The sequence below is a fragment of the Crinia signifera genome, chromosome 1 (genome assembly GCF_055691185.1).
Source record: "Crinia signifera chromosome 1, ASM5569118v1, whole genome shotgun sequence".
NCBI classification, from domain to species: Eukaryota; Metazoa; Chordata; class Amphibia; order Anura; family Myobatrachidae; genus Crinia; species Crinia signifera.
Genome location: NC_139217.1, coordinates 27,630,809 through 27,652,657, shown reverse-complemented (window position 1 = coordinate 27,652,657; position 21,849 = coordinate 27,630,809). Strand labels below are relative to the sequence as shown.

General features: G+C 47.2%; 1 protein-coding gene across 1 annotated transcript in view; it reads right to left on the bottom strand.

Annotated features, from left to right (window-relative positions):
- The window catches only part of LOC146061455 (uncharacterized), a 68,654-nt gene extending 47,694 nt beyond the window's left edge, over positions 1–20,960 (bottom strand). The window contains exons 1-2 of the mRNA XM_083174469.1: positions 20,793–20,960; positions 19,780–19,820 (exon numbers count right to left, since the gene is read on the bottom strand). Coding sequence (XP_083030595.1) covers positions 19,780–19,820; positions 20,793–20,960 — 209 coding nt within the window. The remainder of the gene's footprint in view (positions 1–19,779; positions 19,821–20,792) is intronic.
- Positions 20,961–21,849: the final 889 nt, after the last annotated feature.

Sequence of the window (21,849 nt, the reverse complement as noted above, 5' to 3'; positions counted from 1 at the left end):
TAAGAGCAGTTACTGCATGTGTTAGATAGATAAGAGCAGCTACTGTATGTGTTATATAGATAAAAGCAGCTGCTGCATGTGTTATATAGATAAGAGCAGCTGCTGCCCGTATTAGATAGATAAGAGCAGCTACTGCATGTGTTATATAGATAAGAGCAGCTGCTGCATGTGTTATATAGATACGAGCAGTTACTGCATGTATTAGATAGATAAGAGCAGCTGCTGCACGTGTTAGATAGATAAGAGCAGTTACTGCATGTGTTAGATAGATAAGAGCAGCTACTGCATGTGTTATATAGATAAGAGCAGTTACTGCAGGTGTTATATAGATAAGAGCAGCTGCTGCCTGTATTAGATAGATAAGAGCAGCTACTGCATGTGTTATATAGATAAGAGCAGCTACTGCATGTGTTAGATAGATAAGAGCAGCCGCTGCATGTGTTATATAGATAAGTGCAGATACTGCATGTGTTATATAGATAAGAGCAGCTGCTGCATGTGTTATATAGATACGAGCAGTTACTGCATGTATTAGATAGATAAGAGCAGCTGCTGCACGTGTTAGATAGATAAGAGCAGTTACTGCATGTGTTAGATAGATAAGAGCAGCTACTGCATGTGTTATATAGATAAGAGCAGCTACTGCAGGTGTTATATAGATAATAGCAGCTGCTGCCTGTATTAGATAGATAAGAGCAGCTACTGCATGTGTTATATAGATAAGAGCAGCTACTGCATGTGTTATATAGATAAGAGCAGCCGCTGCATGTGTTATATAGATAAGTGCAGATACTGCATGTGTTATATAGATAAGAGCAGCCACTGCATGTGTTAGATAGAGAAGAGCAGCTACTGCATGTGTTATATAGATAAGAGCAGCTACTGCATGTGTTATATAGATAAGAGCAGCCGCTGCATGTGTTATATAGATAAGTGCAGATACTGCATGTGTTATATAGATAAGAGCAGCCACTGCATGTGTTAGATAGATAAGAGCAGCTACTGCATGTGTTATATAGATAAGAGCAGCAACTGCATGTGTTATATAGATAAGAGCAGCTACTGCATGTGTTATATAGATAAGAGCAGCAGCTGCATGTGTTATATAGATAAGTGCAGATACTGCATGTGTTATATAGATAAGAGCAGCCACTGCATGTGTTATATAGATAAGAGCAGCTACTGCATGTGTTAGATAGATAAGAGCAGCCGCTGCATGTGTTATATAGATAAGTGCAGATACTGCATGTGTTAGATAGATAAGAGCAGCTACTGCATGTGTTATATAGATAAGAGCAGTTACTGCAGGTGTTATATAGATAATAGCAGCTGCTGCCTGTATTAGATAGATAAGAGCAGCTACTGCATGTGTTATATAGATAAGAGCAGCTACTGCATGTGTTATATAGATAAGAGCAGCCACTGCATGTGTTATATAGATAAGTGCAGATACTGCATGTGTTATATAGATAAGAGCAGTCACTGCATGTGTTAGATAGATAAGAGCAGCTACTGCATGTGTTATATAGATAAGAGCAGCTACTGCATGTGTTAGATAGATAAGAGCAGCCGCTGCATGTGTTATATAGATAAGTGCAGATACTGCATGTGTTATATAGATAAGAGCAGCTGCTGCATGTGTTATATAGTTACGAGCAGTTACTGCATGTATTAGATAGATAAGAGCAGCTGCTGCACGTGTTAGATAGATAAGAGCAGTTACTGCATGTGTTAGATAGATAAGAGCAGCTACTGCATGTGTTATATAGATAAGAACAGTTACTGCATGTGTTATATAGATAAGAGCAGTTACTGCAGGTGTTATATAGATAATAGCAGCTGCTGCCTGTATTAGATAGATAAGAGGAGCTACTGCATGTGTTATATAGATAAGAGCAGCTACTGCATGTGTTATATAGATAAGAGCAGCCGCTGCATGTGTTATATAGATAAGTGCAGATACTGCATGTGTTATATAGATAAGAGCAGCCACTGCATGTGTTAGATAGATAAGAGCAGCTACTGCATGTGTTATATAGATAAGAGCAGCTACTGCATGTGTTATATAGATAAGAGCAGCTACTGCATGTGTTATATAGATAAGAGCAGCTACTGCATGTGTTAGATAGATAAGAACAGCTGCTGCATGTGTTATATAGATAAGAGCAGCTGCTGCAGGTGTTAGATAGATAAGAGCAGCTACTGCATGTGTTAGATAGATACGAGCAGCCGCTGCATGTGTTAGATAGATAAGAGCAGCCGCTGCATGTGTTAGATAGATAAGAGCAGCTACTGCATGTGTTAAATAGATAAGAGCAGCTACTGCATGTGTTAGATAGATAAGAGCAGCTGCTGCATGTGTTAGATAGATAAGTGCAGCTACTGCAGGTGTTAGATAGATACGAGCAGCTGCTGCATGTGTTATATAGATAAGAGCAGCTGCTGCATGTGTTATAAAGATAAGAGCATCTACTGCATGTGTTAGATAGATAAGAGCATCTACTGCATGTGTTAGATAGATAAGAGCAGCTGCTGCATGTGTTAGATAGATAAGAGCATCTACTGCATCTGTTAGATGAGAGCAGCTACTGCATGTGTTATATAGGTAAGAGCAGCTACTGCAGGTGTTAGATAGATAAGAGCAGCTACTGTATGTGTTATATAGATAAGAGCAGCTACTGCATGTGTTGGATAGATAAGAGCAGCTGCTGCACGTGTTAGATAGATAAGAGCAGCTACTGCATGTGTTATATAGATAAGAGCAGCTACTGCATGTGTTATATAGATAAGAGCAGCTGCTGCATGTGTTAGATAGATAAGAGCAGCTACTGCATGTTTTAGATAGATAAGAGCAGCTACTGCATGTGTTATATAGATAAGAGCAGCTACTGCATGTGTTATATAGATACGAGCAGCTACTGCATGTGTTACATAGATAAGAGCAGCTACTGCATGTGTTATATAGGTAAGAGCAGCTACTGCAGGTGTTACATAGATAAGAGCAGCTACTGCATGTGTTATATAGATAAGAGCAGCTACTGCATGTGTTATATAGGTAAGAGCAGCTACTGCATGTGTTATATAGATAAGAGCAGCTGCTGCATGTGTTATATAGATAAGAGCAGCTGCTGCATGTGATATATAGATAAGAGCAGCTACTGCATGTGTTACATAGATAAGAGCAGCTACTGCATGTGTTATATAGATAAGATCAGCTGCTGCAGGTGTTAGATAGAGAAGAGCAGCTGCTGCATGTGTTAGATAGATAAGAGCAGCTACTGCAGGTGTTAGATAGATAAGAGCAGTTACTGCATGTGTTATATAGATAAGAGCAGCCACTGCATGTGTTAGATAAATAAGAGCAGCTACTGCAGGTGTTAGATAGATACAAGCATCTACTGCATCTAGCAGCATTACACCGCAAGGCAGTGCGAGCCTTACCAAACACGGAGAGCTGCAGCCTGCAGGCTACAGCTGGGGACCATCCTGGTACTTCAAACTGGTGTTGCTTACATATTTGTTTAGAGGTAATAGAATACACTATCTTGACTTCTTAAAAAAGAAAAGCAATTATCATTAACTGTTTGTTGGCCAATCATACAGTTTCTGGACGATGTCCTCCAAATAAGTACAACCAACATCTGTTACTGTCAGATTAAAGGTGCCCATACATGTTACAATTATTGTATGTAATATTGCATCTCATCGCATCTCGGTTTTGTGATGTGCAGCACATTCTTTTTGTACTAGATCGCATCTCATCTCATCGCAAAACTGAGATGCGATGAGATGCAATATTGTAAGCAATAATTGTACCGTGTATGGGTACCTTAATAATCTTAGGCCACTAACACAATTGCCTTTATTCAGATCTGATCACAGTACAAATTTGTTTGGAAAATGGACAAAACCATGTGCACTGCAGGTGGGGCAGATGTAACATGTATAGAGAGAGTTAGATTTGCGTGAGTTATTTTGTTTCCGTGCAGGGTAAATACTGGCTGCATTATTTTTAAACTGCAATCTAGATGTCAGTTTTAACACACCCCACCCAAATGTAACTCTCTCTGCACATGTTACATCTGCCCCATAGCTCACATAGTTCCCCAGCGCCATAGACACCATTTTTAATTCGGCACAAAGATATATCCAGCACAAAGGGCCTGATTCAGATCTAATCACTGGGCTGCAAGTGTTCTGAGCCCAGCAAGCAGTTAAGCGCCACCCCGCCAAATGCACGCGCCCCACCACCACGTTTACGGAACACTGAAAGACTGTGAAGCTAGGATGTATTTCTATTGGACGTTAATGATCCAGTGGCGTCACTTTGTCCCAGTTGCCTGGAGGTGAAATAAATGATGGTGCCCCCTCCTACTCACACACACACACACACACACACACACACACACCACCTAACACAAATATAATGTTGACATTATTTGGAAGCAGGTCATTTCAGGATCACGTTACAGAAGCAAAGACCAGTTTCTTAAAATTCCTCATTAAAACAACACAAAATCAATTCTCAGATCTGATGTACAGAAATAAAAGTCAGCTCTCCACATGGGTTCCAGCCAGTAATTAACTCCTCTTTATTGTCTGCCTTGTAACCTGTCGGAGCGACCAGGCAGATGGTTCTCCCGGGGACAGTGCAGCTACATGTACAGCATCCAGCTTGGCATTGTGCTATAAGTTACAGGGTTATACTTCACTCGCACAATAAAGTGATAACTGCACAAGGGGGTGATCTGACTTGGTGATAAATTGCTTTCAACATTCGGGGATTGTCAGGAATGAATGGCTGCCTAATGAGTAATGTAAGTCGTTAATGAGTTCCCATCTTTCTGCCTTTACACTCACCAGAATTGAGTCTTTAATAAGGTCAGTGAAGATGCTGCTCTGTGAGGTGGGGGGGAGGATGCTGCTCGGTGAGGGGGGGGGGGGATGCTGCTCTGTGAGGTGGGGGGAGGAAGGATGATGCTTTGTGAGGTGGGGGGGAGGATGCTGCTCGGTGAGGGGGGGGGGGATGCTGCTCTGTGAGGTGGGGGGAGGAAGGATGATGCTTTGTGAGGTGGGGGGGGAGGGTGCTGCTTTGTGAGGTGGGGGGAGGAAGGATGATGCTTTGTGAGGTGGGGAGGAAAGATGCTGCTCTGTAAGGTAGGGGAAGGGTGCGGCTCTGTGAGGTGGGGGGGAGGAAGGGTGCTGCTCTGTGAGGTAGGGGAAGGGTGCTGCTCTGTGAGGTGGGGGAGAAAGGATGCGGCTCTGATGTGGAGGGGGTGCTGCTCTGTGAGGTGGGGGAGAAAGGATGCTGCTCTGTGATGTGGAGGGGGTGCTGCTCTGTGAGTTGAGAGGGAGGATGCTGCTCTGTGAGGTGGGGGGGTGCTGCTATGTGAGTTGAGAGGGAGGATACTGCTCTGTGAGGTGGGGGGGAAGGATGCGGCTCTGTGAGGTGGTAGGGTGCTGCTCTGTGAGGTGGTAGGGTGCTGCTCTGTGAGGTGGGGATGAAGGATGCGGCTCTGTGAGGTGGGGGGTGCGGCTCTGTGAGGTGGGGGAGAAAGGATGCTGCTCTGTGATGTGGAGGGGGTGCTGCTCTGTGAGTTGAGAGGGAGGATGCTGCTCTGTTAGGTGGGGGGGAGGATGCGGCTCTTTGAGGTGGTAGAGTGTTGCTCTGTGAGTTGAGAGGGAGGATGCTGCTCTGTGAGGTGGGGGGGAAGGATGCGGCTCTGTGAGGTGGTAGGGTGCTGCTCTGTGAGGTGGTAGGGTGCTGCTCTTTGAGGTGGGGATGAAGGATGCGGCTCTGTGAGGTGGGGGGTGCGGCTCTGTGAGGTGGGGGAGAAAGGATGTGGCTCTGTGAGGTGGAGGGTGCGGCTCTGTTAGGTGGGGGAAGGATGCAGCTCTGTGATGTGGGGGGAGGATGCTGCTCTGTGAGGTGAGGAGGGTGGATGCGGCTCTGTGATGTGGGGGGGAGCAGCTCTGTGAGGTGGGGGGAAGGATGAGGCTCTGGGAGGTGGGGGAGAAGGGATGCTGCTCTGTGAGGTGGGGGGGGATGCGACTCTGTGAGGTGGGGAAGAAGGATGCGGATCTGTGAGGTGGGGAGGAAGGATGCGGCTCTGTTAGGTGAGGGGGAGGGAGGATGCGGATCTGGGAGGAGGGGGGATGCGGCTCTGTGAGGTGGGGGGAAGGATGCGGCTCTGGGAGGTACTACAGATGCTGAAGAGATTTCACCCAGAAAGGCCTGCCATATGGCTACTGTATGAGTGGCTGCTGTATGTGTGGCTACTGTATGAGTGGCTGCTGTATGAGTGGCTGCTGTATGAGTGGCTGCTGTATGAGTGGCTGCTGTGTGAGTGGCTGCTGTATGAGTGGCTGCTGTATGAGTGGCTGCTGTATGAGTGGCGGCTGTATGAGTGGCTGCTGTATGAGTGGCGGCTGTATCAGTGGCTGCTGTATGAGTGGCTACTGTATGAGTGGCGGCTGTATGAATGGCTACTGTATGAGTGGCTGCTGTATGAGTGGCTGTTGTGCGAGTGGCTGCTGTATGTGTGGCTACTCTATGAGTGGCTGCTGTATGAGTGGCGGCTGTATGTGTGGCTACTCTATGAGTGGCTGCTGTATGAGTGGCTGCTGTATGAGTGGCTGCTGTATGAGTGGCTGCTGTATGAGTGGCGGCTGTATGAATGGCTACTGTATGAGTGGCTGCTGTATGAGTGGCTGTTGTGTGAGTGACTGCTGTGTGAGTGGCTGTTGTGCGAGTGGCTGCTGTATGTGTGGCTACTCTATGAGTGGCTGCTGTATGAGTGGCGGCTGTATGAGTGGCTGCTGTATGAGTGGCTGCTGTATGAGTGGCTGCTGTATGAGTGGCTGCTGTATGAGTGGCTGCTGTATGAGTGGCTGCTGTATGAGTGGTGGCTGTATGAGTGGCTGCTGTATGAGTGGCTACTGTATGAGTGGCTGCTGTATGAGTGGCTGCTGTATGAGTGGTGGCTGTATGAGTGGCTGCTGTATGAGTGGCTGTTGTGTGAGTGACTGCTGTGTGAGTGGCTGCTGTATGAGTGGCTACTGTATGAGTGGCTGCTGTATGAGTGGCGGCTGTATGAGTGGCTGCTGTATGAGTGGCTGTTGTGTGAGTGACTGCTGTGTGAGTGGCTGTTGTGCGAGTGGCTGCTGTATGTGTGGCTACTCTATGAGTGGCTGCTGTATGAGTGGCGGCTGTATGAGTGGCTGCTGTATGAGTGGCTGCTGTATGAGTGGCTGCTGTATGAGTGGCTGCTGTATGAGTGGCTGCTGTATGAGTGGCTGCTGTATGAGTGGTGGCTGTATGAGTGGCTGCTGTATGAGTGGCTGCTGTATGAGTGGCTACTGTATGAGTGGCTGCTGTATGAGTGGCTGCTGTATGAGTGGTGGCTGTATGAGTGGCTGCTGTATGAGTGGCTGTTGTGTGAGTGACTGCTGTGTGAGTGGCTGCTGTATGAGTGGCTACTGTATGAGTGGCTGCTGTATGAGTGGCTGCTGTATGAGTGGTGGCTGTATGAGTGGCTGCTGTATGAGTGGCTGCTGTATGAGTGGTGGCTGTATGAGTGGCTGCTGTATGAGTGGCTGTTGTGTGAGTGACTGCTGTGTGAGTGGCTGCTGTATGAGTGGCTACTGTATGAGTGGCTGCTGTATGAGTGGCTGCTGTATGAGTGGCTGCTGTATGAGTGGCTGCTGTATGAGTGGCTTCTGTATGAGTGGTGGCTGTATGAGTGGCTGCTATATGAGTGGCTGCTGTATGAGTGGCTGCTGTATCAGTGGCTGCTGTATGAGTGCCGGCTGTATGAGTGGTGGCTGTATCAGTGGCTGCTGTATGAGTGGCTGCTGTATCAGTGGCTGCTGTGTGAGTGGCTGCTGTATGAGTGGCTGCTGTATGAATGGTCTGCTGTATGAGTGGCTGCTGTATCAGTGGCTGCTGTATGAGTGGCTGCTGTATCAGTGGCTGCTGTGTGAGTGGCTGCTGTATGAGTGGCTGCTGTATGAATGGTCTGCTGTATGAGTGGCTGCTGTATCAGTGGCTGCTGTGTGAGTGGCTGCTGTATGAGTGGCTGCTGTATGAATGGTCTGCTGTATGAGTGGCTGCTGTATCAGTGGCTGCTGTATGAGTGGCTGCTGTATCAGTGGCTGCTGTATGAGTGGCTGCTGTATGAATGGTCTGCTGTATGAGTGGCTGCTGTATGAGTGGCTGCTGTATGAGTGGCGGCTGTATGAGTGGCTGCTGTATGAGTGGCTGCTGTATGAGTGGCTGCTGTATGAGTGGCTGCTGTATGAGTGGCTGCTGTATGAGTGGCGGCTGTATGAGTGGCTGCTGTATGAGTGGCTGCTGTATGAGTGGCTGCTGTATGAGTGGCTGCGGTATGAGTGGCTTCTGTATGAGTGGCGGCTGTATGAGTGGCTGCTGTATGAGTGGCGGCTGTATCAGTGGCTGCTGTGTGAGTGGCTGCTGTATGAATGGTCTGCTGTATGAGTGGCTTCTGTATGAGTGGCGGCTGTATGAGTGGCTGCTGTATGAGTGGCGGCTGTATCAGTGGCTGCTGTGTGAGTGGCTGCTGTATGAGTGGCTTCTGTATGAGTGGCGGCTGTATGAGTGGCTGCTGTATGAGTGGCGGCTGTATCAGTGGCTGCTGTGTGAGTGGCTGCTGTATGAGTGGCTGCTGTATGAGTGGCGGCTGTATCAGTGGCTGCTGTGTGAGTGGCTGCTGTATGAGTGGCTGCTGTATGAGTGACTGTGGTGCGAGTGGCTGCTGTATGAGTGCCTGCAGTATGAGTGGCTGCTGTGTGAGTGGTGGCTGTATGAGTGGCTGCTGTATGAGTGGCTGCTGTATGAGTGGCTGCTGTGTGAGTGGTGGCTGTATGAGTGGCTGCTGTGTGAGTGGCTGCTGTATGAGTTACTGAAGTATGAGTGACTGCTGTATGAATGGTCTGCGGTGTGAGTGGCTGCTGTATGAGTGGCTGCTGTATGAGTGGCTGCTGTATCAGTGGCTGCTGTATGAGTGGCTGCTGTATGAGTGGCTGCTGTATGAGTGGCTGCTGTATGAGTGGCTGCGGTATGAGTGGCTGCGGTATGAGTGGCTGCTGTATGAGTGACTGTGGTGCGAGTGGCTGCTGTATGAGTGGCTGCTGTATGAGTGGCTTCTGTATGAGTGACTGTGGTGCGAGTGGCTGCTGTATGAGTGGCTGCTGTATGAGTGGCTTCTGTATGAGTGGCGGCTGTATGAGTGGCTGCTGTATGAGTGGCGGCTGTATCAGTGGCTGCTGTATGAGTGACTGCTGTATGAGTGGCTTCTGTATGAGTGACTGCAGTATGAGTGGCTGCGGTGCGAGTGGCTGTTGTGTGAGTGACTGCGGTGCGAGTGGCTGCTGTATGAGTGGCTGCTGTATGAGTGGCTGCTGTATGAGTGGCTGCTGTATGAGGGGCTACAGTATGAGTGGCGGCTGTATGAGTGGCTTCTGTATGAGTGACTGCTGTATGAGTGGCTGCTGTGTGAGTGGTGGCTGTATGAGTGGCTGCTGTATGAGTGGCTGCTGTATGAGTGGCTGCTGTGTGAGTGGTGGCTGTATGAGTGGCTGCTGTATGAGTGGCTGCTGTATGAGTGGCTGCTGTATGAGTGGCTGCTGTATGAGTGGTGGCTGTATGAGTGGCTGCTGTATGAGTTACTGAAGTATGAGTGACTGCTGTATGAATGGTCTGCGGTGTGAGTGGCTGCTGTATGAGTGGCTGCTGTATGAGTGGCTGCTGTATGAGTGGCTGCGGTGTGAGTGGCTGCTGTATGAGTGGCTGCTGTATGAGTGGCTGCTGTATGAGTGGCTGCTGTATCAGTGGCTGCTGTGTGAGTGGCTGCTGTATGAGTGGCTGCTGTATGAGGGGCTACAGTATGAGTGGTGGCTGTATGAGTGGCTTCTGTATGAGTGACTGCAGTATGAGTGGCTGCGGTGCGAGTGGCTGTTGTGTGAGTGACTGCTGTATGAGTGACTGCGGTGCGAGTGGCTGCTGTATGAGTGGCTGCTGTATGAGTGGCTGCTGTATGAGTGGCTGCTGTATGAATGGTCTGCTGTATGATTGGCTGCGGTGTGAGTGGCTGCTGTATGAGTGGCTGCGGTGTGAGTGGCTGCAGTATGAGGGGCTGCTGTGTGAGTGGCTGTTGTGTGTGTGACTGTTGTATGAGTGACTGCGGTGCGAGTGGCTGCTGTATGAGTGGCTACTGTATGATTGGCTGCTGTATGAGTGGCTACTGTATGAGTGGCTGCTGTATGAGTGGCTGCTGTATGAATGGTCTGCTGTTTGAGTGGCTGTTGTGTGAGTGGCTGCTGTATGAGTGGCTGCGGTGTGATTGGCTGCAGTATGAGGGGCTGCTATGTGAGTGGCTGCTATGTGAGTGGCTGCTGTATGAATGGCTTCTGTATGAGTGGCTGCGGTGTGAGTGGCTGCGGTGTGAGTTGCTGCTGGATGAGTGGCTGCTGTATGAGTTGCTGCGGTGTGAGTGGCTGCGGTATGAGTGGCTGCGGTGTGAGTGGCTGCTGTATGAGTGGCTGCGGTGTGAGTGGCTGCTGTATGAGTGGCTGTGGTGTGAGTGGCTGCGGTATGAGTGTCTGCGGTGTGAGTGGCTGCTGTATGAGTGGCTGCAGTGTGAGTGTCTGCGGTGTGAGTGGCGGCTGTATGAGTGTCTGCGGTGTGAGTGGCTGCGGTATGAGTGGCTGCTGTATGAGTGGCTGCGGTGTGAGTGGCTGCATCACTGTGTTCTAGGAACAGAACCAACAAAACATGAATGTCACACTCACAAAATCATATCACAATGAATATTTACCGCACATAAATGTGACTTTTGCTGTTGCCTTTTAGCGACAAGTTCAAAAATGCGCACTTCACCTTGGCAAGTGCCACTCTCATATCACTTTTACAACAACGTCTGTTCCTTTTCACACACCTTCTGTACGCCAAACCCCTGAGACTGACTCACTGGGGTTCCATCAAACACAGGTTCCGTACAATTGCAGTAGATTATATCCTTTGTGTGTGTGTGTGGGGGGGGGGGGGGGGACTCAGGGTGTGTGATCTAGCACAGACATCTCATTAGTAGGGCCGGTGTAAGGCTTCTCTACACCATAGGCAACACCTCCAAGATCACCTCCACCGACCAAACGCGCTGCATCAGTGTCATTCGTGCTCTCTCACAGTCTTGCCGCTTTCACCTACGCAACATCTCACGCATCAGACCATTCCTCTCCACTGACACGACCAAAATTCTCATTCACTCTTTTGTCATCTCCCGCCTTGACTACTGCAACATCCTTCTCTCTGAGCTACCTCTCACCCGCCTCACACCTCTCCAATCCATTCTTAACGCTGCTGCTAGGCTCATCTTCCTCTCCCGCCGCTCTACCTCCGCCTCCCCCCTCTGTCTATCTCTTCACTGGCTCCCCATTCCTTTCCGAGTTCTCTTTAAACTCCTCACCACCACCTACAAGGGTCTCTCCTCCTCCACTGCTCCTTACCTCTCTTCACTGATCTCTATCCACACTCCATCCCGTCCTCTTCGCACCATCGCTGACCGCCGACTGACCTCTCACCTAATCACCTCCTCCCACTCCCGTGTCCAAGACTTCTCTCGCGATGCCCCCCTGCACTGGAACAACCTCCCGCCACCCCTCAGGCTTTCTGACTCCCTTACCTCCTTCAAGCGCTCCCTCAAAACCCACTTTTTTCGACTAGCCTATCCCTCCTCCGTTCCTACTTATCCTATTGTTTTTCGTTTGTCCACCCACCTATTGTTAGTATGTTAACTCTTATGAGTAGGGTCCTCCTTCCTCACGTACTCACCCTTCCTCTTTACCTCACCAGTGCTCCTGTCCTGTTCTTCCCTTCCTCTACTTCATCTTCAGTCTCCTCGACAACTTCGACACCTACTTCTGAACTGATGCTGATCTTAGTTCTACCAGCTATACCCCTATTTATACTGTATTTTATCAACACATCCTGTACGTTACCTTGTAATTTTTTTTTTTGCTATGTACGGCGCTGCGGACACTTTTTTGGCGCCTTATAAATAAACGTACTACTACAACTGTACTGCCCCCCCCCCCCCCCCCCTGCCACCAATTCCCATATTCCAGACCCACAAGTGAAAGTGTATAGTTGGCACGCCCCCCAGAGCCCGACACCCAAGGAAGCTGCCTAAAACCCATTACCCTATCTACATAGCTCTCACTGCCCCCTGCTGTCAGTGTAACAAGTCAGAAATCCCGGCAAGTAGATGTTACGTAGGTTATTATAAATTACTCACATGGACGTAACAAAGAACTCTAAAGGGGCATAAACAGGGGACGATTTTATCCCCATTTCTAAATGATCTGACGAGCCCGCTTAGAAATGAAGCACGGATAGCTCCGTGTGTATGGCCATGGGTGACAGTATTGCTCGGTCCAGCGCGCCACTATCGCCTGCAGAGATAGACAATGCATGCACTATCTATCCTGCTAGGTCGCAGGATAAACAATAGGCTCGAGCAGCACACATTGCGGGTCGTTTGTGTGCAGTGTTTTGTGCTCAGCACGGAGATCAGCACGGAGATCAGCGTCACTCCGTGGTACGGGGCTTAACATATGGCTAAAATATGAAGTGGAAATTAAATATGCAGTCCTTAATTTTTTTCATTTTTATTTTAGATTTTATTATTTGAAACACCATATTATTTACATATATTTATTCTATAGATTGTAAACTTGCGAGCAGGGCCCTCCTACCATTTGACTGTCTGTAAATACCCTGTTTGTTGTATCACTGTCTCTTTTGTAAAGCGCAACGGAATATGTTGCTCTATATAAGAAACTGTTAATAAATAATAATAAATAAATATAGCAGGAAGGGTGTAATGGTTAGCATTACTGCCTCACAGTGCTGAGGTCATGGGTTCTATTCCCACCAGTTTACTCCGGGTACTCCGGTTTCCTCCCACAATCCAAAAATATACTGGTAGGTTAATTAACGTCCAACAAAAATTAACCCTAGAATGTCTGTGTGTACATGTACATGTGGTAGGGAATATAGATTGTAAGCTCCACTGGGGCAGGAGCTGGTGTGACTGTTCATATATACTCTGTACAGTGCTGCGGCATATGTGTGCGCTATATAAGAAACTGTTAATAAATAATTAAATTATATATAGATATACATATATTTGTTGTAATGTTATATGCCAACACTAGATGGCAGTTTCTGTGTTTTCTTTGAAGAGCCTCTGCTAGTATATTTTTGGATTTATGACAAATCTGTGGTGCTGCTTTGGATTTATACACTCTGTAATTTCTGCAGGAAATAAACACCCTGGGTGATTTATCAGATTAAATTAATGAACAAAGTATCTATTATAGTACACATAAAAATGTAACAAAAATATTCCCTCCTTTATAGCGCAGGCAGCAGTGTTATTTAACTGATGGATCTTTTCCTTTATACAAGGCAACAATGTTAGGTAAGATACATTTTGGCTTTCTTCAGAAATTAGTATGACATATTTTAATTGATGCAAACAGCATTCGAGGGCCATAGGCCCTTATTCTAGTTCACTCTTTCTGACAAATTCTTTCTTAGATGGACAAAACCATGTGCACTGCAGGTGGGGCAGATGTTACGTGTGCAGAGAGAATTAGATTTGGGTGGGGTTTTACTTCAAAGTGAGATCTATATTTCAGTGTAAAAATAAAGCAGTCAGTATTTTCCCTGCACAGAAACAAAATAACTCACCCAAATCTATTCTCTCTGCACATGTTACATCTGCCCCACCCACAGTGCAATTGGTTTTGTCCATCTAAGAAGGATTTTGTCAGAAAGAGTGAACCAGAATAACCCCCGTAGTGAAAGAATAGATGGTACAGATTTTATTCAAGATATTTGATTAACCGGCAATACATTTCTCCAGCATACTGTAAATGTCTGCTTTCAAATGAATGTAAATAGAAAGATCAGGGCATAATAGCTCTCAAGACACAGCTTTACTTCTCCTCTTTAAGTGGTGTCATCACTATATATATATATATATATATATATATATATATATATATATATATATATATATATATATATATATATATATACACAGGAGACTTGGGGAGCGGAACTCAGGTATCAGGTATAGCAAAAAACGACAATACTATGTCATAGTTACAGGATACCTGTATCCTGACGATAGTTCCAATAAAACGAGCACTAAAACGTTGAAAAACTATGACATAGTATTGTCGTTTTTTGCTATACCTGATACCTGAGTGCCGCTACCCAAGTCTCCTGTATTGATGCTTTGCAACAAGCTGAGAAGGCACCAGGGCAAGCTATCGTGAATCCAGTGCCGGTCAATCTGCTAATTTTTCACGTATTTTTGCTTTGATAAAGGGGGTTGTACCCCGAAACGTTAGCACATTTCCTGTGTCTTGCTGTTTTCTTGTGGAATCCGTGGGAGTGCACCTCTATTCTGCATGATTATATATATATATATATATATATATATATATATATATATATATATATATATATGAAAACATATGCAACTCGCACACTAAACATAGGTTGATATGGTATGGGTGCCGGACCAAAAAAGAGGTATATAAGAAAACTGTGTATCCTTGAGGTACAGACAGGACAGCACTCCGTTCATAAAGTGAAAAAAATAGTTCCTTATTTATTCAAATTTTCCAATATATGGTTTCAGGCCACCAGCATGACAATAAGCATAGTCAACAGCGTTTGATTAGGAATAGTGGGAATTAGATACATTCACCCATCCATAGTTTGGCTGTAACGGCTGTGTGGCTGTGGTCGCAGTCGACGAATCCGTTTCGGCACAACTTGCCTTCCTCCAGACTGACTCACAAATGAACCTGCCAACAAGCCTTTTTAAAGCCACCATATGTAAAAGTGAGTTGTATCACCTGTGTAGGTAACGTATGCAGGCCAATCAGATAGGGTCAATCAGAACAGCATCACTACCCCGGATCTCCTTATATGGGCATAGTAGCTATACGATGCTTAGGACTCAATCAAGAGAGTTCGACTGTATATTAGTGGATATACAGTATGTTACGTTTTTCATCCTTGCTGACGGGTCGCCAGAACGTACGCGCTGGCGACACGCCAGCAGCCTCGCCAGCGAGAAAACTGAGACGCGCGTGCGTCTCACGCGCACGCGCGTCTCAGTCTCCGTCGCTAGCGCGACGGAAACCCTGTCAGGGAGACGGACAGGGTTAGGGGGGGTTAGTGGGGGGTGCGGGCAGTCGGCGGGGACCCCGGGTTACCGCCGGCAAGCCGGCGGGGACCCGGGGAAACGTATGGAAGCGCCGTCGGAAGGGGACGCGCGCGCCTCTCGTGCGCGCGCGTCCCCTTCTCACGATCGCCATGGCGCTGGCGGGGGATGGCGGCTGGCGACGCCAGCGCCATCCCCTGCAAAGATGGGAAAAGACCCATCTGTATGTGTGCCGTGTTTCATTTTTTGTTGTTCATACATATATATATATATATAATCTTTTTTCATATATATATATATCTTTTCACCTATTTTTTCTCTTTTGTTTATGTTGTATACAATCTGATCATCACTTTCCTCAGAGTGATGTACCAATGGCTATGCAGGCTAAATTGTGTGGGCACGATCATAGACAGACACTATGGATCCCAACTACCATCGTTTATCCAGCTAGTTGATGCGCTTCACAAACAGACCTGTGCGTGTCACCCAATACCGGAAGTCCGTGTGTAAGCATTGAAGCGGTGCGGGTCACGTTGCACTCCACGACGCGGGCCAGTGACGCGGCACGAAGTGCGACGCACACTGGTGTTGCTATGGAGCTGAGACGCAAATGTGGCTGAGCATACAGAGACCGGAGAACATGGCGCGATGTGCTTTGATCATCCGGCGGCTCTCGCTCGCCCCCAGACCCCCGCTATTAACCACACGGTGACTGAGGTATGTAAACACTTAGCACTCAGGTCTCATCCACTAATATACAGTCGAACTCTCTTGATTGAGTCCTAAGCATCGTATAGCTACTATGCCCATATAAGGAGATCCGGGGTAGTGATGCTGTTCTGATTGACCCTATCTGATTGGCCTGCATACGTTACCTACACAGGTGATACAACTCACTTTTACATATGGTGGCTTTAAAAAGGCTTGTTGGCAGGTTCATTTGTGAGTCAGTCTGGAGGAAGGCAAGTTGTGCCGAAACGGATTCGTCGACTGCGACCACAGCCACACAGCCGTTACAGCCAAACTATGGATGGGTGAATGTATCTAATTCCCACTATTCCTAATCAAACGCTGTTGACTATGCTTATTGTCATGCTGGTGGCCTGAAACCATATATTGGAAAATTTGAATAAATAAGGAACTATTTTTTTCACTTTATGAACAGAGTGCTGTCCTGTCTGTACCTCAAGGATACACAGTTTTCTTATATATATATATATATATATATATATATATGGTACTTATGTAGTATCTGGGCTGCCGATTTTTTGATTGTATGCCTTAAGTTAAGGCATACAATCAGATGCGATATCGCATCGCATGCGATGACCCGATTTTTCCATAGGAATCAATGTTAAAATGGACTGAGTCCATTTTAACATGGAATTCAATGGGAAAAAGGGGTCCTTTTCATACCCCTACTATCCAAGTGGGCATGGAGTTGGATATAAACCTGTGGCGAGCGTAGCGAGCCACCGAGCCCGAAGCGTGGCGAGGGGACGGTATTCTGTGTCCCCTCGCGGGGCTCGCTACGCTCACCACGCTTCGGGCTCGGTGGCTCGCTACGCTCGCCACAGGTTTATATCCAACTCCATGCCCACTTGGATAGTAGGGGTATGAAAAGGACCCCTTTTTCCCATTGAATTCCATGTTAAAATGGACTCAGTCCATTTTAACATTGATTCCTATGGAAAAATCGGGTCATCGCATCCGATGGTCGCATGCGATGCGATGCGATGTACCCGATTTAGAAATCGGCAGCCCAGATACTACATAAGTACCATATATATATATACTGCTGGAGGGTGAGTGTGAAAATTTATCTCGTTTGAACTGTGCACCACAAATACAAGCATTTACTACAGGAGGAAACTGTGTGTGGTCTTCAACACAGGTATATATACAGATGGAGCCTGGCTCATCCAGGCAGGGGCTGGCGAAATTTTGGCCAGCCTCCCGCCACCGGGCGACTCGCGCACGAAACACTTGTGCGCCCCGTGGCCCCACGGGTCCCCGCCGCCTCCCCCATCGCCGCTGCTGTTCCCCCTCGCCTGTCCGACCCCCCCCCTAACCCTGCCCATCTCCCTGAAGCACCTTTTTTATAAGGATAAGGATTCAGCGACTGCACCTGTTATAAATGATAACATCTATAAAATTCAATGAAAGAGGTATATAGTAGTAGGTAAAAAATAACAATATATTTATTCTAACAATAAAAAAAAACAATGAGTAGTTCATGGTCAAAAAATTACATATAAATCACAGGATAAAAGTTGTAAAAAGTAGGATGTAATAAGGATGAGGAAGGTAGGTAGCCTTAACTTAGACCTGGCTGGAGATGGTTCACCAACGCGTTTCGTCTGGTGTGACTTCTTCAAGAATGGACAGAATACTAAATCTCCAGGTAAATACCTGACAACTGCTGTGGTGAAGGGGATACTTGTTCCTTGCAAGCCATGGGTGTCATCTTCTATAAATCCAGTGGTGAAAACACGATCAGGCCAATTTTGACAATAAAAAAACTCTGGCTTTAAGCCTCAAGGCTACTTTACCAGGATTTCACTGTAACCGCGATCTGCAGGCTATGTGGGCCTGTGGGGGTGATTCTGGGTGATGCGCTCCCATGCAAATTCACACGGGAGTGCAATGTGCATTTTGTGTGCATGTGATTGGCCATGGGAAACAGGGTGTCCGCCGGGGTCTCGCACACAACAGTGCGGGCGCGGTGTGGCGGGGATCCGCCCATGGGAACACCCAGCGTTTTATGGGCATCTCAAACTAAAGACCTAATGATACGGGTGCTGGGGGCGGGCGGCTGTCCTCGCACAGGACACACGAAAAGCTAAGACACTCACCACATCATTCAATGGTCGGCGATTATTGAATGACGTGGGTGTCGCCCCACAGGATGTGAATGGGTGTTTATGCAAAACATCCATTCACAGCCGCGCGGGCGAATTCACCCTGCGAACGGGGGCCGGTGGCAGGACATATTCAGCTGTTACTTTGTACCTCACTTGGGGCTAGATTCATCAGGTTTTGTCTAGATCTACAATTAAAAGGGCGACAAATAATGGTCGACAAGGTCAAAAGGTCAACGGCGAAAAGATCGAAAGGTCAAAAGTCAAAAGTTCGACACTGAAAAGGTTGACAAAGTTCAGCAATTTTTCTTTTTTAGGGGGGTGTTTATGTCAGCATACAGTAGGTTGGGCGTGGGCACCATATAAGTGTACCGCTGCACTCAGCACACTAATAGAATCTAACTCTATCCCCATGTGGGTGGTAAAAAAACCCTCATGTTGACATTTGTCTACCTTAAACTCATGTCAACTTTTTTCATGCTGACACTGTAGATACCAGATTCATCGTTATATGGAATTGCACAGCAGCAAGGAAGCTGCTGTGCAGCTCCGTGTCATTAAATCATAATTCAACAGGAGGCGGGTGTGTGGGATAGGGTGGCCAATCCCAGGATAGGGATTGGCGGGATGCTGGAATTGGGATTTCGCTGGGATCCCGGGATTTGGGATTTTGCTGGGATTTCAATCACAGGATTGGAGGTTCCAATCCCATCATTTCGGGATTAGATTGCGCCTGCCAGGAAGCTTCTGAGCACCCACTCAGAGGCTGCCTGGCTTCTCCCGTCGCCGTCCTGTAGCTCCGCGTGACATAACGTCAGTGGACATGCTGCTCAGCCCACAAGCCACACCTCCTGCCCTGCACACTGTCACTTACAGAGGTAGTGGTGACAGGCAGGAGCAGGACCGACCATCCATCTCCAGCCGCGGGGGGCAGGCGGGCTATAGCAGCACAGCGGTCATGTGGCTGGGTGTCCAAGTCCCTGACATTGTGCTGCACTGACTGGCATGGCGGCGGATGCCTGGGCGCTGTCATGCCTGTCATCACAGCACACTTCCCTGAACACTGAACCAGCCGTCCACCGGGGGTCAGCAGCAGTCAACCGGGCAGCATCTGAGCCATTAGGTGCTCAGCGTTGCCCGGCTTTAGGCACTGGGGTACTAATCCCGAAATCCCCGGATTGAAAGCTTCAATCCCGGGATTCAAATCCCGACGATTTTAGGCCAAAATCCCGGGATCCCGCCGATCCCAGGATTGGCCTCCCTAATCGCATCCCCTACAAGTGCCAAAATCGCACGGCACCTTAAAGTTCAAAACACACAGCACATTAAAATTGAAACGTGTATGGCAACCTTTACTGTTTGCATTAGCCAGGATCCGTGTGCTGCGCCTCAGGACAGAACCTCAGTTTCCCATCACAATGGTCTCCGGCACCAGCCAGCCTGGCTAGTAAACTAAAGCTCACTCAGGCTGGTCTTTGGATCCGGACACCCAGGTCCAGGAAGCCTGAACCATTGTAGACCATCATTCCAAATATTTTGATTGACATGACATCATGTCAATCATGCTGTGGCTGCCATGGGGGCTGTTAGCGATTACACAAGGCCTGTTCTGTACATGCACAGAACCCCAAACATCGGATCTGTACACAAACCATCCGGCTTGAATCTGGTTGTTAGGTTTTATAAGGAAAAGCTACAAATGTAATTACTCAAAAGAAGAAAAAGATTCAGAATTCTGCAGTTAAGTTACTAAAACTAATATGCACTTTAAACGTCTGAGCACATTAATATGATATCGTTAGTGAAGCCTGTGCTTGATATGAGCTCGGTGCCTGACTGCGCTCACTCATAACCATCTTCCCACAAGTATGAAATAAAGTCTGTGAAGGCGGCTGGTAATCACCGGGCAGAGCGGAGGAGTCACACAACGAAAATAAATACATTGTCATGTTGTTTATAGATCCGTCCGAGCTCGCAGGCTCACTTAGAGGCTAAAATAGTATAAGGAAGCTTGTGCCAAGAACACAGGTGTAACATGCACATGGAAATAGACATACATGGAGAGGAGAGCCGGGCAAATCGCAGTATGCACCACTAGCGTGTGAGCCAGGAGACCACAGTTGTACTGTACAGTATATGCACCTGGTTTACCCAAGGATCATAGACAAGCATGCCACAGACACTTACCTTCTCCTGAGTCTCTTAGCTGTAAGTGTCCTCATCATGGTGCTGCTTGTGTGATTGCGGTGTGGTGCGCATGATGTCATATACACCTTGGGGGTTATTTTGGTTCACTCTTTCTGACAAATTCCTTCTTAGATGGACAAAACCATGTGCACTGCAGGTGGGGCAGATGTAAAATGCACAGAGAGAGTTAGATTTGGGTGAGTTATTTTGTTTCTGTGCAGGGTAAAAACTGGCTGCTTTATTTTTACACTGCAATATAGATCTCACTTTGAAGTAAAACCCCACCCAAATCTAATTCTCTCTGCCCAAGTAACATCTGCCCCAACTGCACTGCACATGGTTTTGTCCATCTAAGAAGGAATTTGTCAGAAAGAGTGAACCAAAATAACCACCCTTGTCTTACACAAGAAAAACTTTGACCCATGTACTAGGGATGAGCGCGTTCAGATCCTAGAGATCCGAACGCCCCCGAAGTTACCTGATCCGAGACATTTCCGAGCGGTTTGCTTCCCTCCCACCAATAATCCAAGTAGAAAACGAGGCCGAACGTCATCTTCCCACTGTCGGATTCTCGCGAGACTCGGACTCTATAACAGTCCCGGCTTTCATCGCCATCTTCATTCAGCATGTGAAATTCAGACGGCATGTCCAGCTGGGCAGCTTATCAGGGCTCGCTAAGCAGCGAGCCTTGCTGAATTAGGCCCATAGTACTAGCCAATCATCTTCTAACAGATTATGGCTCCAGAGGAGGGGCTGCGGCACAGTCCACATTTTAAATACAGGAGCCACACCCACTGCCAGTGAGTCAGCTTGGAATGACAGCTGGTGGCAGTTGCTGTCCCTATTTGACCTGTGCTACAGCCCCTCCTCTGGAGCCTCCCTGCTTCTAACTGTAATTTTTCAAATACAGCCTGTAACATTGCAGTCAGGAGCGGATTGGCTGGTACTTTACCTCTCTCTACTTTATCACGCTTCCAGGCTCAGTAGATCTACCCTAAAGACACATAACACTATCACTTTATCTATATTTTGGGTTATTAGATAAGGTCTATTTGGTATTATTCCAAGTCATCCAGTCAGGGTTACGACTGCAATTTCACCACTATAAATTATTGATAATTTCCACAGTTAAATTTCTTCTGTGAAAAAAATACTTGAGGGAATATAACTATGATGAACTATGTTTGAACAGTATAAATGGAATCTCGTATCTGTAGTCTTTCTAGTACAGTGTTGAAAATTAAAATGCACAGTTTGGGTGTTGCTATGGGTTACGGTGCCATTGCCGTATAGCTACATTTTATAAATGCCCCAGAGGATGTTTTATAATGTTGTTTTTGGTGAATAAGAAGGAAAATCAAAGGACGTTAACCTATTACTCCAAGGGAGTATTGGACATAGGGACATGGACAGGGAAGACTCCTGCTGGGCCAATTTATATCTGAGGCCTGGTTTGTTTTCTCACAGTTAGCCCCACATCCGCATGACAGACAGCCCGCTGCACTGCATGGTCCCCAGTCATTTCACTGCAGTGC